Here is a 19,268-nt window from a genome sequence, read left to right on the forward strand (position 1 = left end):
CCCTTTAGCTCCAGAAGGGAAAACTAGGAAGCTACAAAGAACCAAATTCATATCTGATATAAGAAAAAATTTCTTAACATAAAAGTGGAACAGGCTGCCCTCTCAAACGTCTTGAAGCAGGGGCTAAGCACTGGATAGGCTGAGGGGATTCTTTTTCCAGGTACAGGTTAAACTCCATTACCACCAAGATTCCCTCTAACTCTGAAATTGTGATTCTTTTGATGGCTCATCCATGTCCCACCTCAGTTGGTGGGTCATTATCTAAGGTTCTCTCCTAGGCTCTTTTCTTTTCTACATTTTCTTTTAAAGATCTCACTAACCCTAATGACCTAAATTATCTTGATCATTTCAATAGTCCTGATACCTGCTCTGCCACAAGGTCAGTTTGTCTCAGATACTTAATCCCTCCCAGAAGAACCATCCTACACAATAAAGGAATTAGGAGGCACTAAGCAACTGAAAGGAGTCCAGTGACAGACAAATGAATATCAAATGTGAAGAATACAGGGAACCAAAAAGACAGGAAAAACAGGAAAAAAATAGTGATAATAAAAAGTAGTCCACAAATGACCTGTATGGAATTATATAAAGTATAAAGGGCAAGAAGAATGTCTGTATGCAGAGAATCCCCAAATACATATATACAGCTCTAACTGCTTTTGATCACCAACAACCTGCTGGATCTAGGTGTCCTAGATGTCGCAAAGGCACCTCAAACTCAAAATGGTCAAAAGAAAACTCAGCTTCCTCAAGCTTTCCTCTCCTCCAAACTTTTCTATTACCACCATCCTTCTAGGTACCCAGATTTGCCTTTCCAGCAATTCTACTTCCACATCTCATCACTTACTCATAAGGCTATAAATATAAACCTCAGTCAAGTTCTCCCCACTTCTTATATGGATCTTTCCAATATCCTCCTGATAGGTCTCCTTTTTCAAAAAAGTCTCCACACAGCTACCAAAATAATCTTTCTAAAATGCAGGCCAACCATGGCCTTCACCTGTTCATGAGCCTTCAGAAACACTCTGCTACCACTAAAAAAAATGCAGTCCTCTGTTTGCCATTTAATGCTATGTATAATCTGGCTAGAGCCTACCTCAGCAAGTTTATTTTACCTTCCCAACCCCTCAATCCCTGGGCTAATCCCTCTGCTAATGACTCCCTAGTTGTTCTCCACACAGTGTGTGTGTGTGTGTGTGTGTGTATGTATGTATGTATGTATGTGTTTGCATATTGTCTCCCCCATTAGACTGTGAGCTGCCTAAGGACAGGGACTGAATTGTGTCTCTGTGTCCTCAGCACTTAACACAGTGCCTGGCACATAGTAGGTATTTCAAATGTCCACCAATTGATACGTTCTAGCAGAATGGGCGTGGTTGATACTATCTGAACTTAGTGTTCCACCTCCTCTTCACACGTCTTGCATGGACTTTCTCCAATCGTGAAAAGTGCTCCCTAATTCACCATCATTTCTCAGATGCAACATCTGACTTGAAGACCTTCCCTTCAGCCAGAGCTCTCTCCTGGCTAAGGTCTCTGGGACAGTTTCAGGTGGTGGTAGTGTCTGCACTGAAAGTCAAGGACTTGAGGGAGATCCAAGGCTCTTCAAGGTGTCCAGCAGAAAAGCTGCACCCCACTCCAGAAAAATATCTTGAGGACTCCAGCAAAAGGTCTCCAGGAGCTGTAAGTGACTCTTCCCCCACATGTCTCCTGGACTCCCAAGGTTCCAGCAGAAGAATGTGCCCCAGGCTTCTGTTTCATACAAACTGCTCTTACTATACCACCTGAGTAAATAACCCTTTCTAAAAGTTAATCAAGTCTAACTAATTGATATAAACTGATAAACCCTGATGGGAAGCATAATGGTTGGAACTCAGGAGATAAACAGCATTATGAAGACCCCCTCAGCTCCTTAGGAATACTCTTCTAACTCTTGGGGCAACATATCTATGCTTTGGGGAGATTATGCCCAAAGTATGCATTATACTTTTGTTTTGGGTTTTTTGTTTTTCATGGGGCAATGGGGGTTAAGTGACTTGCCCAGGGTCACACAGCTAGTAAGTGTCAAGTGTCTGAGGCCAGGTTTGAACTCAGGTCCTCCTGAATCCAGGGCCAGTGCTTTATCTACTGTGCCACCTAGCTGCCCCCTTGCATTATACTTTTTAACAAATGGCAAGCTGCAAAGGTGCTATAGGAATGGAACCTGACAAATGTCTCAACTGTCAAAAGTAAAGGAAAAGTGATAAATAGGTCAATCTATAGACCAGCAAGCATGACTGATCTCTGGCAAAATTCTAAAATTTAAGTGATGGGATGAGCATTTAGAAAGAGGAGTCATCATTTCTTAGAACCAGCAGAGGTTTAAGAATAGGTCATCCCAAGAATCTTATTTTCTTTCTGACATCTTATTAGACTGGTAGATCAGAAGAATTCAAGATATATAGTACACCTGGATTTTAACAGAGCACTTAAAATCTGATATCTAAATGGACAAAACTAAGATAATGTCTTATTTAATGTTTATCAACTGGTTAATAATGTCCATGAACAATGAAGTAACTGGCAGCTTAACCAATGTTAATACTTTTGTGGTTTAAGTATTCTCATTATAAGCTTTTATAAGGTCACTAAGCGGGTAAATAATTAGCCCTGGGCAAGTAGAGTTTCAATAAAAAGCACTCTCACCTAAAAAGCTCCTAACAAAAGGAATATTTAGACAACTCCATAGCAAAGAAACTCACTCATGAACATATTCAATCTAGCTAAAATCACAACACAGTAAAAGCCTTATGATAGTAGGAGGAAGAGTAGCAAGGAGGTGTGGAACAGACAAAAAGGACAGACAATCCAAGTCTTCTGGCTGAGGCTACTAAGAATTGCTTCAGCACAACAGAAGCTATGGATGATCTAGCTAACTCAAAGAAACTAGAATATAGCCAATTTAAAAATTATTCAAGATGAAATGTAAATCTTTTTATCGATGAGAATGAGGGCAGTATGTATCAAGTGGGTCAAATAACCACAACCACCTCCCTTCAGACCCAGATGAAGATAACTCAAGACTCTGTGCTTTGGAAAACAGCAGTCTCCCACCCACCCCCAACCACTGTCCCTACTTCCAGCCTGGCCCAAACAAAGACAGGTACAATCAGAGGGAAAAGTGGTCCTGCCATCAGTATAGCTCTGATGCAATAACATTATGATCTCTGCCTCCAGCCCTGCCCCTGCACCTACAACTTGTAAAGAAGGGTCCGACCACTGCCAACAACAAGGACCAGCAAACCGCCATTACTGGGCAGGCTAAGTCCAAGAGCAGCAGCCCACCCTTAGACCCCTAGGCCTGCTTCTAACAAAGACAGTCTAGGAGAATGACCCTTGTGGAAATTCAACCTTGGTTTTACAGGTGCTGCTGCAGTCCTTACCTCTCGGGTAGCAGTGGCCACAAAAGACCCACAAAAAGAAAGTTCTCATTACCGAAGCCCCTGCTACTGTCAAATAGTTCAAGAGAAACGGAAATGGTTCCAATCAATAGAAATAACCCAGAAAAAGATGTACTTACATCTGCTGTTTCACTGTACCCTAGAAAACCACTGGGCTTTACAGTCCAACTTAGAGCTGAAACCTTCAGTGTGTGTTGTTTTCTCTTATTAAAATGGGAGCTCTTTGAGAGCAGAAATTGTTTTGCTTTTCGATTTGTATTCCCAGCACTTAACACAGTGCTTGGTGTGGTAAACACTTAATAAATGCTTTTCTATTTATTCATTTATCCTGTAATTTAATGCATACTTTAACATATCAAAAGCTAACTCTAATTAATCAAAACTCAATTGTGACAGTTATTCACAAAACTCACCAGCTCTGAAATTGTCTTCTGTCCCATTCAAATTTGTGATCTGGATGTCGGAATAATGTCTTTCCTGAAAACAAGGGATTAAATTCGGAATTTGGTGTGCTGATAATAACCGTGGTTGGAGAGAAGAATCCAAATATTACTTCTGGGAACTGGGCCAGCTCTTTGGCTTCTAGATGTTCTATTCTGAAAAGGTTAAGATTCAGTGAATTTAAATATACCATTGACTCTTAAAATACTTTAAAAAAATCAATTTAATAAAAACTATACCTGGTTTGACACTGATTTCTCCCTTAATATCTAGAATACTTAATATCTATAATAACATTTATCATATCTATAGTAAATTAGTTAAATTAAATAAATTAAAATTTATTCATCAACCTTTATTTATTAAGCACTTACTATGTACCAGTCACAGTGCTAAGTACCAAGGATACAAAGACAAGCATACAGTGGGTTCTCTTATTTTTTTTTCCCATCTATTGCTTCACTTACGAGTCTTACATCTTCACAGATGGTAAACTTCTCCAAGACAGTGGTCATAGCTCATACTATCTGTACTAGGTGCTGGATGAGCCATGTATTTTAGAGACACAGAACTCCTAAACCAGTAAGGCACACAGACAGGTAGTCAACAGAAAGGTACAGAAAAATTCCACATATCAAGGTAAGGTTCTTACTAACCTATGGGTTGGGGGAGAACAACTCTTAAAGAGTTTCATACAAAAGGTGGCTTCTGAGTTGGGTTTTAAAGGACAAGTAGAAATGTAATCAGCCAACAAGAATTTATTCAGCACTTACTTGGTGCCAGGCCCTGTTCAATGAGCTAGGGATGCAAAACCAAAAATAAACAGTGGCTGCCCCTCAAGGAGCTCACACTCTGTTGGTAAAGATAAAGAGGGAGGACATTCTAGGAATAAAGTAGACATGAACAAAAACATGGAGGTTGGAAGACACAGGGTATATGTGGGGACAGAAAACACTTCTTTTATATTCCCCATATCCCTTCAAAGCTCAGTATTGGCCAGACAATTATGTGCAAAATACTTAAGACATCAGAAACTAAATCCAGAGTGAATTTATCATCAAGGAGCTAGTTTGCACAATGCACATTTTAATACTGTGTTTGTTGCTGTAAGTTTAAAGAGTCTCTGTTACATCACAGATCTAGATATGTAAGGCACTTGAAAGGCCACATAGTCCCACTTCCTCACTTTACAAATGAGGAAACTGGGGCTAAGAGAGGTTAAGTGATTGGCCCAAGGTCACCCGGAGAGTGGGCAGAGGTAAGATTTGAACCTAAGTCCTCTGACTCCAGTCTGCACTCTTTCCATTGTATGTTTTTTTTTTATTTGTTTTGTGTGTTGTTGGGTTTTTTTTTAGTGAGGCAATTGGGGTTAAGTGACTTGCCCAGGGTCACACAGCTAGTAAGTGTTAAGTGTTTGAGGTCGGATTTGAACTCAGGTCCTCCTGACTCCAAGGCCGGTGCTTTATCCACTGCGCCACCTAGCTGCTCCCATTGTACATTCTTTACTCAAGGAATGTTAGATTCCCGGGAGTGGGGTGGGGGTAGAGAACAAGATGAATCAGATCAGAAACGATAGACATATTTTAAAAGAAGGTTGAGGGGAAAAGATTATAAACTACATTAAAAAATAGCATTTACATGGCTGTGATTACCAATTAGATGAGAGTTAGAAGTACATTTGTAACAAGCTGAGAAGGCTTCCTAGGCTATCAGAAAAGACTATACACGGGGGAAGATACATAGATAGAACTTGGCGAATTAGCCCAACAACACACAAGACAACTTCAGGGGAAAGCTAATGCTGAAAAGAAGTTCCCCAAACAGCCCAATCAGGCATATCCCAGGAACCAGTGGCTTTGTAAGAGGAGGGTTGGAGGATAAACCAGGTGTTGTTCAAAGCAGGGCAATGAGGTAGTGGTTTGAATTAGACTTGTTCTTGGTCTGAGTGAGGACTAGGACAACAGCAAGTTACAAAGAGGCAAATTTATAATAATGTAAGAAAAAGCTGCCTAAAAATTAGGGCTGTGCAAAAGTTAAATAGCCAGCATTTATATGGCACTTTTGCAAAGTTGTTTACATGGATATCATCTCATTTGTTCCTTACAATATTACTGGGTAGATGCTATCAAACCCCATTTTACAAATAAGTAAACTGGGGCTATGAGTGGTTACACAATTTACACAAGGTTCCACAGCTAGTAAAGTGTCTAAGGCAGGTTTTAGACCACAATTTCTTGATTCCAATTCCAACTCTAGCCACTATGCCAATGAGTTTCTTTGGGAAGTAGACTCCCTCCCATTCATACAGAGGCCAAATGATCACTTATCAAATACACTGTAGAGGGGATGCTTTTCTGGGGAGTGGTCAGACTAGACTGTCCCTTCCAATTCTAAAAATTCATTTATCACGTCAACAATGAACATCAGTCTCCTTGTGTTATGCCACGTTTCATTTTTTAAAATCACTGTTGTACATATAACCTATATCAGATTGTTTACTGTCTTGGGATGGGGGGAGGGACAAAAATTTGAAACTAGAAATCTTATAAAAACAAATGTTGAAAACTCTCTACATGAACTAGAAAATTAATAAAATACATTTACAATTAAAATAAATAAAAATAAAGTACCTGGGTGACCATAAAAAAAAGATCACTGAACAAGGTTGCATCTAAACTTTGTATGACCTTAATATATCAATAAGATTTCTTGTTAAAAGTGGATCTTTAAAGCAAAATTTTGCTGCACTGTCAGTTAAATTTTCTAATGCCAGAAACAATAAAGTGGGTTTTTTAAGGTACACTGGGAAAGGGAGAATCAAAGGAAGGAGAAGGGAATGATGACAGAGAAGACTGGGTGACTTAATTCTTACTTTGTTTTTTCCCCTCTACCAAGAATGATCTGTGGACTAGGAAAGACAGAACCAAAATGCCTACTCAGGGAATAAAATAAATTCAAGTCATCAGAATTGTAGAATGCCACCCTGTGGTCCTCATAACTGGTAACTACAATGTAAGCCACTATTAGTGATCTTTAAAGTGCCATAGAGAATCTGAGAGGCACCTCAGCACAGAAGGATCAATGTTACCTTGATTTTCCAAAAAAAAAAAAAAAAAAAAAAAAAGTAAACAGAACCTTCAAAACCAGAGGCCAATGTGCTTAACTTAAATTCATGTCAAAATTTTCTCAGAAAGAAAAAAATTAACATCTCTATTATTAGCCCTATTAACTTCAACTGAATATGGAATATGAGGGGGTTTTTTGCCTCCAACTAAGGAAAGTTTTCATGTATGAACTGTTAGCCATACTTTACACTTGAGAATTGATTTTCCAAGGTCATGCCCAGTGCTAAGCAGAGTACAAAGACAAAAAATAGCTCCTGTCCTCAAGGAGTATATACTTTAATGGGGGAACTATTAGTCTCTATTACTGCTCCTTTAGGTAAATTCAATGTTACTAGGGTAAAGTCAGTTGGGAACCAAAGAATTATAAACATAACATATACAAGTCACCAATCGGCAAAGAATCGGAAATTGAGGGGATGCCCATCAATTGGGGAATGGCTGAACAAGTTGTGGTATACGAATGTAATGGAATACTATTGTGCTATAAGAAATGATAGCAGGCAGATTTCAGAAAAACCTGGAAAGACATAAGTAGACTGATGCTGAGTGAAGTGAGCAGAACCAGGAAAACATTGTACACAGTAACAGGAACATTATGTGATGATCAGCTATGACAGACTTGACGCTTTTCAGCAACACAATGATCCGAGACAATTCTAACGGACTCATGATGGAAAATGCTCTCCAGATCCAGAAAAAGAACTGTGAAATCTGAATGCAGATTGAACCATACTATTTTTCACTTTTTGGGTTTTTTCTTTCTTGAGGTTTTTCCTTTTTGTTCTTATTCTTCTTTCACAACATGATTAATGTGGAAATATGTTTAATGTGATTCTACATGTATAACCTATATCAGATTGCTTGCCATCTTGGGGAGGGGGAAGGGAAAGGAGGGAGGGAGAAAAATTTTATAAAATCAAAATCTTATAAAAACAAATGTTGAAAACTATCTTTAAATGTAACTAAAAAAGATAAAATACTATTAAGATTGAAAAAAGTCACCAATAAAAAGTACTAATCTAGTACATTTCTCCTCCAAACTGTAGTTTATACAGGGTTTGAAAAATAAGAGAAAGGAACTGACTTATTTGATTCTTGAAAACTACTGTTTTGTCAATGTCTTTTTAAACAACACTGTCATTCCTCAATACCACTCTTCCCCCAAAAGAACTCTCTTGTAACCAAGTACAGTTAAATAAAACCAACTGATCACATCTAGTAAATAGCTCATCTCATTCCACATCTGTAGTTCACTTCTTCTCTGTGAGAAGTGCTTTAGAGTTAAGATTTGTCTTCTTTTACATTTGCAGTCACCATGTATGCTGTTCTCTTGGTTTTGCCTCACATAGTATTTACTATATGCTATAGTAAATTGGCTGGATTCAATCCGATGGATTCAGGCAAGACATCAGTCTCTAGGTTAGCATTGCATTTACACAAGTATAAAATCGGGCTTAAGAGTAATTTTAAACGTCATTTTCCCTTTAATTCCCACTTATTTAGACAGAAAAAAAAAATCCTTTAAATTAATATCAGGGGGGGGGAAGCAGGGAGGTAGCACAGTAGATAAAGCACCAGCCCTGGATTCAGGAGAACCTGAGTTCAAATCCGGCCTCAGACACTTGACACTTACTAGCTGTGTGAGCTTGGGCAAGTCACTTAACCCTCATTGCCCCACCAAAAGAAAAGGGTGGGGGGAGGGAAAAAAAGGAAAAAATTTAATATCACAGAATGCCTTTCAGATTAATACTCACAGTTCAATGCATGTTATCAAATCAAATCCAAGGAGGCGAGGATCTTTTTCCACCACAGAGCCATGATATAAGGTTATAGTTAAAGGTCTCTCCCTGGGGTCTAAATAGTCTCCAGCACCTGTATGTAACCTATAACTGTAAAAGTGTGATTTTAAGAGTGACTAAAAGTATTCCAACTCTGATGCCCATAATCATTAACAGTCAAAGTCTAGCAGGCCTTCAAGACAAAGGAACTTTATTCCCAAAGAACTATTCATACTAAACCTGCCCTGAGACTCAAAGTGGAGCATAAACTACAAAAACTCTAAAGGCAGAAAATAAAAGTTAATGTAATAAAAACCATCCTTATTATGCCATAGCGTTCCCAGGCCTACAGAAATCCACTGAGATAACAGACAACTACATCCTTCCTAGAAAATAGACTTTTAGAGCTGGTACTGTAAACATAACATTTAAAAGTACAAAAAGTATCAAAAGCCAGTTACTTTTTTTAGCATGGTGGAGGATTATCATGATCTGAAAGACTAGCAATCCCAGGACTTTATATTTATGAATATATTTAATTTCAAAGCTTTTCACCCTTATAAGATTATTTATTATATTAAGAAAGTAAGATGCAAGTAGGCAAAATGAACTAAGATATTTATCAAGGGGCATCTCAGTTGCCTAGAGCAGAATTTATTAAACTACTTTCTATAGAAAGTTATGTAGAAATTAGGGTTCTGGGGAAATGTTGATGCCAGCAACACTTTACTCTAAAATACTTAATGAGATTATATGTAAAATTATATTTGACACTGTTAATATAGAAAATAGATTATAATTGAAAAGAATTCAATAAATTGAATAATATTGAAATTTTAATTTTCCCTATTTTGCTCTACAAATTATCCAGATTCTTTTTATTTAGGGGTCTTTTTTATTTCCATTCTAAGATAAGCATTTATGGATTCCACTGATATTTTAAGCCCCAAGCAGTATTGTCATCAAATTAGTTTGTAAAAACAGAACCACAAACTTTTTTAGCTATCAAAAACGCTGGATTTTTAAAAAGCAGAAGTTAAGGCCTCAATTAAACTGTGTACTATATTGCAAAAGTTCTGTGCTGCTATGACCCCCATATGGGCTCTCTATCAATATACATTAGAGCCCTTTCTCATCCAATGTGGTTCTTGTCCACTTCTTTCCAAAACTCATGAATGGAAGAGCTGTACAAACTGGAAACCTTCTTTTACTGTCAGCAATATCAATTTATTGACCAAGCCATCAAATCAAGTCATCCTGTCATAATTATCATACTTTATGACTGATTCATCTCTTTGTATTCCTACATGTACCTGATTACTAACTGCTTTTCTCATATGTAAGTTTCATCAAAGGAAATAACTGCAGTCAATTTACCATGTACTACCAATATGGTTTTCCATGACTCAGTCATTACAGTATGACTTGGGAGAATAATGGAGTTAAAAGTTAGGCTTCTGCAGCAAAGAACAGTTCATGACCAATGAAAATGCTATGTACTTTGTTAGATACAATCTAGTCTACTCTTTTTCCTAGTCAGTTTTAAGTTTGGTTCATAGTTCATCTGCAGGGGTCAGCTAGGTAGCACAGTGGATAAAGCACCGGCCCTGGATTCAGGAGTACCTGAGTTCAAATCCGGCCTCAGACACTTGACACTTACTAGCTGTGTGACCCTGGGCAAGTCACTTAACCCCCATTGCCCCGCAAAAACAAAACAAAAACATAGTTCATCTGCAGACTTCATGCAAGATGCATGTACAGATGGAACCAACTCATTGGGCTAGTCCTCCCACATTATAATTTGGGTGACATGCATTCTTCCTCTATTTGCTATTTCCTGTGAGGACTGCTAAGTTGAGGTACTTCTTTTTAACATGATCATGGTTTTCAATGAGGTTTCCTGTAGTGTTCTGGAACTTAAAGCAATCAAACAACATTATTTGCAAGCAGGACCATCTAAAAACCTATTTGGACTTTATACACATGATTCACTCAAGGATATTTAGCAAATATCTATACTGATTAAATCTCCTACCTTATATGGCATTCATTTTTAACTTTTATTTATATAGTCATTTAAAGTTTGCACAGGGCTTTATATACATTAACTCATTTGACACTGATTATCAGATGAGATCATTAAAACGAAATGTCTGCATTTCATTGGCAAAACTTGGATGATCTTAACACATATATGGGAAATACCTTATTTGAGAACCTTTAAAGTTCTATTTTTCTCCAAGGCAAATGTTTTGTTTGGTTTTTGTTTTGCAATCAACTCTAGATTGTTGATTTATGATTCTGTATTCCCAACATTTCAGTCAACTGGGTGTTTGAAGTTGTGGTCCAACTGGAAAAACCTGTCAAAACCTTTTTCCTCATGAAAATATAACAGTAGTTTCAACAATACAAAATTATATAATAAACTGACTCACGGGCTAAGTACCTTTTAGCACCATGCACTGTCATCTACAATGATAAGAAAGATAAGAGTATAATTAAATTAGAGTAAAATGGACCTGGAATCAAGAATGGTCTAATTCACTAAGGGTCATCTTAATGGCATGGAAACAGTAATTTCATGTTCCTGTCATGGCTATCACACAAATAAAACAAAGTGGTTCCTCCTCCCCCACTTTTTAAAAACACAATCCAATTAAACTCAATGCAGGGAATATGACCACCAAAAAAAAAAATTCATCCTATGTAATGATCTTGAGTAAGGCTGTTTTTTCAATCTTCCCAATCTTTTAAAGTTCAATATCTACAAAATGAAACCTATCATGTTTAAATCTTCTATGATATTCATTGATCTAAAAGCAAAGACTTTAGAAAAAAATTCCAAGTACAATATTACATGTTACGTGTTAATACGTTCTCATCAATATCCAGTCCAGCAAGCACTTCAATGGATTCATGATATTTTAGCCTCCATAAGAGCTTACAGTTAGCGCATCCCAAATCTGCAACCTATAAATAAAATGGAAAAGACAGTAACCACATACTATCTCAAATGGTAATTTTTTATCAAATATTTTATCACAAAAAAAGATGCTCAAGCACGAATTGAAGAGGTTCCTGGAAATAAGAACAGAATAAAATAATTACATGGAAAGACAGCAAGGGATAGGGCTAGACAGAGCCAGGTGTAGAAGACAAGTCTCCTTGCTGTTACATATACCAACTGTATGACAGTAGCCTCTATGTCCCAGACAACTAACTCTTAATCTACCATTTCCCCCCTCATTGAAACAGTTCACAATTTTGAATCACCTCCATCCTAAGTGATGACACAGCCTATTTTACTATTTGCATTAACCCAATGAGGTAAAATAATTTTTTTAAACTGAGTAAACAAAGTAAATAAGTAATGATATATAAGAATAAAAAAGTTGGTGTGTTTTTCTATTCCAATGCATGCCTTGGTAAATATTTCCTTGGTACTACAGAGTGCCTTTTTTGGTGACAAACTTCCAGGAACAACAAAAAGATCTTACTAGTAGAATAACTGGTTTGAGCTTTATACATATACAGAATAGATGTATCAATGTATCAATCGATACACGTTCTATTATTATTCTATAGAGTATAACTTTAAAATACTGTGGATAGTTTATGTAGAAACCTATCTTTCCTTTTGTAAAAAAATAATCAATATCACAGTCATGGTTTTTCCTGGTCTTTAGAAACATCTAATTTAAAAGAATACAAGGGGGCAGCTAGGTGGTGCAGTGGATAAAGAGCCTACCCCAGATTCAGGTGGACAAGAGTTCAAATCCGGCCTCAGACACTTGACATTTACTAGCTGTGTGACCCTGGGAAAGTCACTTCACCCTCATTGTCCTGGCTCCCCCCCCCCCAAAAAAAAGACAAGCTACTAAAGGAAGACAAATACAGTCAAAAGTCCTAATAGAGCCACAGCATCAAAACCTAACCCCAAAAGGTATCCTATACCTTTAGTGCCTTAAGACCACACTACAACAAGAACATTAAAAGAGGGGCAGCTAGGTGGTACAGTGAATAGAGCACCGGCCCTGGATTCAGGAGTACCAGAGTTCAAATCCGGCCTCAGACACTTGACACTTATTAGCTGTGTGACCCTGGGCAAATCATTTAACCCTCATTGCCCCACCAAAAAATTAAAAATAAAAAAGGAACATTAAAAGAAATTGAATGCCTTTGCTTGTAGTGTACCTATTGTACTCCTAACTGCTTCATCTGGAATAAAGCACACATTTAATAAAAGCTTCAACAGAGCAGTTTTCTTCACAAGACAGAGGGAGTTATGAGCTCAGGAATAATGCAAAGGTCCTAAATTCCACATCATAATTCCCTATTGTTTGATGACACCTAAAAAGTTGCATTTTTTTTACTTAAGGCATTGACACCTATTACAAGGAATACCAACATTAAGAATAAAATCCTAGAAAAGATGACCATACTGATGCCTTTTCGTCATCTTCCATTCACTTCTCACCTCACCACTTAACTAAATTGCTTTCTCCAAGATTACCAAGGCTCTCTTGACAGCTAAATGCAGGAGCCCTTTGTTCATGCTCATATTTCACCTCAATGTTAGTACTCTCTGACCCCAATACCCTCTCTTCCCAGTGTTTTCATGAACGTTGCTTTCTCCTCATTTTCTTTTTACTTGTCTGACTATGCCTAAGTCTCCTCTGCTGGATCATCATATCTTCCACCCCCCTCCGCATGCATTTGTAGGTGCTCTCTGGTGTGAAATTTCAAATACAAACTGGGGCCACTAAGTTAACCATAAGGAGCCCTATAGGCTGCCATATTGACTTGGTCTTAAAATATTACCTATGTTTTGTGTTGTTAAAAATTTCCCAATTACATCTTTTTTTTTTTTTTTTTGCTGGGCAATGAGGGTTAAGTGACTTGCCCAGAGTCACACAGCTAGTAAGTGTCAAGTGTCTGAGGCTGAATTTGAACTCAGGTCCTCCTGAATCCAGGGCCAGTGTTTTATCCACTGCATCACCTAGCTGCCCCCCCCCCCCCCACACACACACACAATTACATCTTAATCTGGTTCTGGCCTCACTCTGGAGTGTCTGACATCTCTGCTTTTCTTCATTCTCTATATTCTCTCTTGGGGGGGGGGGGGGAGACAAGTGTCTTATTAGCCACCAGAGTAACCACCTTTTTGCAGATGAATCCCAAATCTATACATCCAGCCTGATGTCCACAGACATCTCAAATACATCACGTCCTAAAATGAACTCCTCTTTCCACATACCCCCTCTTCCCTTGACTTTCCTTCTCTTCCTAATTTCCTTGTCTATGTCAAGGACATCACCATTCTTCTAGGGAATTCAGGTTCTCAGCTTTGGATCATCCCTGAGGCTTCCCTCTATATTACTCCCCCACATCCACTAAGTTGCTCAGTCATCAATTTTAGCTCAGCAACACCTTTTATATTCCTCACCTTTTTTGCACACATACAGCCACCACCACTCTAATTCTGGCTCTTTGTGAAAGGCCACCGAAACCCCCTTCCCACCTCTTTATGATATGCATTACAAAATATCAAGTCCTTGGACTAATCTGAATGAAAAATCTTTATTAGTTTTTAATCATCAATTCTGAAACAATGTCCAGCAGAAATTTTTTTTAAATCATTCTTATAAAAGGCTTAATTGATTTCAAGGGAAATGCCTAGTTAGCCTAGAAAGAACTGTTTCCTGAAATGATTAGTGTAATGATTAGACTGAAAGAAAAAGTGTTTAATTAATTCACATAATAGAAGTATTTCACCAGTTTACTTTTCACCACGATGAAAGAACAGCCCTTCTAAAGGGCTGTTAAAGAACAAAAACTATTTTAGGAAAATGACCTTCCAGTATGCAGCTAGGTGGTGAAGTGGATAGAGCACCAGCCCTGGAATTCAGGAGGACCCGAGTTCAAATTCGGCCTCAGATACTTAACAATTACTAGCTGGTGGGATCCTAGGCAAGTCACTTAACCCCAACTGCCTCACCAAAAAACAACAACAACAACAACAAAAACAAACAAAAGAGAGAGAGAGAAAGAAGAAGAGAGAGAGAGAGAGAGTGTTTAAGTAACTTTCAAAAGTTAAGGTCTGTCTGATGAGCGAAATATGGCCACTTTCACCACAAGTCCGTAACTATGTTTTATACTTGTTACAAAATTTTGTCTGTTTCAGGAATACTATTAATAGTGAATGAAAAATGACTTGAGAGATTACAAAGATCAAATGAATTACTGTTCCTTTGGATTTTCTTCCTCTAAACAGATATATTTAGAATTAGAATTCAATTAATATATTTTTTTCTGTCAAGACTCTGCCCAGAGTACACTATTTGTCCTACACCCTCATCATTTTCTTCCCTTTATATTAAAATAGCCCCTAATTGGTTACTCTGCTTCCAGTTTCTCCCCCCTACAATTCATGATCCAGAAAAACTGATAAAACAAAATATAAGATCTTAAACTATATCATAAAATCTTCATATGGCTTCCAAGACGCTATTTGGGGATGAGCACAAACTTCTGTGTGCCATTTCAAGTATGTCACAATCTGGTTCCAGCCCCATCTTCTTGTAATGTTCCCTTCACACACTATATTCTAGCCAAATTCACCTACTTATTTCCCCAAACACAACATTCCCCCCTTGCTGCCCTTTTGCACAAAGCTCCCCTTTATCCAAAGGGCTCTTTCTTCACCTCTATCTCTTGTTAGTTCTAGTTCCCTTTATAAGGTTTTAACCTCAGATGAGTTACAACCTTCCTACCTGAAGTCTTTTCTGATCCCCCCCCCCAGATTAATTTTCCTCACCCTGTCCCTCAAATCATTGCTGTTTATATATTTTGCATTTACACATCTGTGGCCATGTTTTTGCCCCCAACAGAATGTAGCTCCTTCACAGGCAAGGCCTACTACTTCATTTTTGCATGCTCACTATCACAGTTCCTAGTACACAGCAGACAGAGTAAATACTTGCTGGATTTAAATTAAACAAAAGAACTAGAATGCAGCTAAAAGGATGGAAGGGTAAGCAAGACACTAGCTTCCTCAGGAAAGAGGACAAGGGGGATCCTGAGAGAACAAAGAATCTGGGCAAAGTAGAGGAAAAAGAAGAAGTTAGCAGGTCACCAATTGTGAATATTATACTCAATCAATCAATCAATCAATAAATAATGAATAAATGAATAAATAAAAACTCAGTAGATCGTATAAGACAAAATATCTGCTGTAAGTACTATTTATTATGAATGAAGCTGCACTTATCAGATCTATACTCTTTCTAAACAAGTCAATCTTCAACAAAAAGGTGAATGGATTTTAGTATAGCATTTGATCAAGTGCAACAGGCCCTAATTCAGGACAACACTTATTACAGACAATGGGAAATGTGTTATCAAATGCCCTAAACCCAATCCTAAATGTTATCTAAGTAAAAATCTAGATTTAAATTGGATAATGCTTATTCATTCAGTTAAATAAGCACACCAACTTACGAGCATTCCCTAAATACAGAAAAATAAACTTCACTAAATTTTATCCAAAAATCTCTAAGCTTGTTCAAACTGCAACATATTCAGCTCAAACCTTTTTATACACCTTTGTTCCCAAGTTCTGCGCTAGGCTGGAGAAATATAAAGACAGAAAAAAATAACAACATTCAGTTAGCTAACAACAGTGTTTTATTGGCTTCCCCTACCCACTCATCCACTTGGAGATATATCTGAAGAAGAGCCTTCTTTCTATATCTGCACATACTGAAAACAATTAAATACCAACCCCAACCCTTTTGGGGTTTGTGTTTTTCTTACAAATCTAAAATCAAACTTATGGCGCCTGTTCAGATAATGAAGGTGTGAATTAATATTCTCCTTTACATGAACTCCCTTGAAACGGCCATACTCCATAACTCCACTCTAAAAATAAAATAAAAAAAACACAAAGTTTTTCTAAGTACCATTTTTTAACCTTTCCCCCCAGATGATTCCTAATTATGATGGTACAAAAAGAAAAAAAACATACAGCTTCATTACATTCTCATATATGCCATTATATAGTCTTAGCGCATCTTAACTCCATCCCCACTTCCCTCAGGACCTAAACTCTCTGGGTCTACTTTCTTCAAAGCCAAAAAGGCATGGTCAGCGTCTAATACAAAAAAAACCCCTAAAACAGCATAATTACATACACATATCACATCACTTTCTTCAAAGCATGGTTAAAATTTTTTGTACAAGTTCTTAATACTCAATTTGTTGATCTACTAATTTATAACTTCATGTCATATCAGCCAAGACAATGTTGTTTTTCTACACATTTCATATATTTACCTGGTTTATAAGCCTAAATATGATAGATTTCACTTGGATTCTATTTTCCAAGAATGTCTATATCAAGTGCAGTATTTTATCTAAATATACACTCCTCTGGCTCAAGACATGAGGGAATGCTGTGACAATAATAATGCTTCTTAATTTGTGATTTCTGAATCAATGTAATTCAATGATGCTAAAGTTTTATATTTAGGTTTATCAAACAATAAATAAAACTCAGGGGGCATCTAGGTGGGCACAATGGATAAGGCACTAGCCCTTGGATTCAGGAGGACCTGAGTTCAAACCCACCCTCAGACACTTACTAGCTGTGTGACCCTGGGCAAGTCACTTAAACCCCATTGCCCTGCAAAACAAAACAAACCAAAATAAACAACTCAGTAGATTACCTGTTCCTATGAATTTTTCCATAATAATTTTTAAAAACTAAGTCTCAGGGCAGCTAGGTGGCACAGTGGATAGTAGCACCGGCCCCTGGATTGAGGAGGACCGGAGTTCAGTTCCAGCCTCAGAACCTGACACTAGCTGTGTGACCCTGAGCAAGTCACTTAACCCCCATTGCTCCGCAGCAAAAAAACAACAAAAAACAAAAACAAAAACAAAAAAACCTCACTGAGAGAAATCCTAGTGGAAGTAACCTCTAATATTCATTGCTCCTTAATGCATAATGCCATTGGTCCTCTTCGGAAAAAACAAAACAAAACGATGGAGGAACCACAACAAAAAACTACCTGAAGAGGGAAAATGCAATTTACTGAAAAGAAACTTGGGGTTGGGAGGGAATGAGTTAGATTTTGCAACTCTGAGCAGCTCACTGGTTGTTCTGACTGAAAAGAAGCCACGACGGATGTGAAATCCAGTCTGTGCAAAAGCTGCCTGTTTCCCTTCCCCAGTACAACCAGTGTGAAATAGAATGAGCCTCGACTACCATGGTCCTTACTATTCCACATCTCAACAATAACTAAATCTATCCCAAAATTGGGGATTATTTGCTGCCTCTCTCAGGCCACAAACTCTCTTTCTATAGCCACGAGTTATTAATAAACTAGGGGCAGCTTCGTGGCAAAGTGGATGGCACACTGGACTTGCAATCAGTAAGACTATCCCCAGTTCAAATCTGGCCCTCAGAGAGGCAACTATGTGACCCTGAAAAAGTCCCCTTAACCCTGCCCTGCCTCAGTTTCCTCATCTGTAAATGAGCTAGAGAAGAAAATGGGACCCCCATTTCCAGTATCTTTGCCAAGAAACCCCAAATGGGTCATAAAAAGTCAGACAGACTTCAATGGCACAACAAAAAAGTTAATGAATTAAGTAAATAATTCATTCATTCATAACTAATTGATAAAAAGTAATGCATCCGTTTTTTCTCGGGCAATGTTAGCTCTGGCAGGAACCTTGGCGGTCATCAATTCCCACGACTTCATTTCAGAGAGAGATTAGAATCGCGTTTAAGCGACTTCTCCCAAGCAACTCCAAGTTCCACCCTGCAAGTTTACATTAAACATCCTTACACACCCACATCCACCCCTCTCCTTCACGCCAATTCATCGGCCTAATTCTGCAACTTCTGCCCACTGACCTTCATTTAAGCAGGAGAGCTCCCATTTGTCGGAACTATTTCTTATGGCTATTACTACGAGTAAATGTAAGAGCAGGCCAAGCTAATGGCGCAAGCAGAGCTCCTCTTCCTAGTCCACACCAGGCTTCAGGCCTGCCTGCTTCTTACATCGGAGAGCGCGAGCCCCCCCCACTCACCCTTCAGGCCTACGAACGAGGAAGCTATCGTGCCCACCAGTCCCCGGCAGACCGCCGAAGTTTCCCCCGGGCGGCTTCTAGCCCACAAAAGCTCTCACCCCACCCCCCAGCTGTTCCCGCCGCCCACTTCGGCTTCCTGCCTCCTCCGCTCCCCCTTCCGGTCTGGCTCAGAAGCCTTGCAGCACGTGGATTTTGACTGCCCGGGCCGGCCCCAAGTCCTCGAAGCCCGCCCTCCCCGGCGCGCGGGGCGGCCCTCACGGTGGTGACCCCTGGGGCAGCCCTGGGCGTATGAGGTAATGAGCTCGCGGCCAGCACGTGCTTCTCAGCTTCAAGGGAAGGAGGGGCAGCTGTAACGGGCAGGCAAGGCCGTGCCCACCCAGTGGCCTGTTAAA

General features: G+C 38.6%; 1 protein-coding gene across 1 annotated transcript in view; it reads right to left on the bottom strand.

Moving 5' to 3' along the window:
* HENMT1 (HEN methyltransferase 1) overlaps positions 1-18,706 on the bottom strand; it is a 28,862-nt gene extending 10,156 nt beyond the window's left edge. Inside the window, exons 1-5 of the mRNA XM_044003531.1 lie at positions 18,701-18,706; positions 16,600-16,704; positions 11,642-11,754; positions 8,761-8,895; positions 3,854-4,036 (exon numbers count right to left, since the gene is read on the bottom strand). Of these exons, the coding sequence (XP_043859466.1) occupies positions 3,854-4,036; positions 8,761-8,895; positions 11,642-11,754; positions 16,600-16,704; positions 18,701-18,706 (542 nt within the window). The remainder of the gene's footprint in view (positions 1-3,853; positions 4,037-8,760; positions 8,896-11,641; positions 11,755-16,599; positions 16,705-18,700) is intronic.
* Between the last annotated feature and the right edge of the window lie 562 nt (positions 18,707-19,268).

The sequence above is a fragment of the Dromiciops gliroides genome, chromosome 4 (genome assembly GCF_019393635.1).
Source record: "Dromiciops gliroides isolate mDroGli1 chromosome 4, mDroGli1.pri, whole genome shotgun sequence".
Taxonomy (NCBI): domain Eukaryota; kingdom Metazoa; phylum Chordata; class Mammalia; order Microbiotheria; family Microbiotheriidae; genus Dromiciops; species Dromiciops gliroides.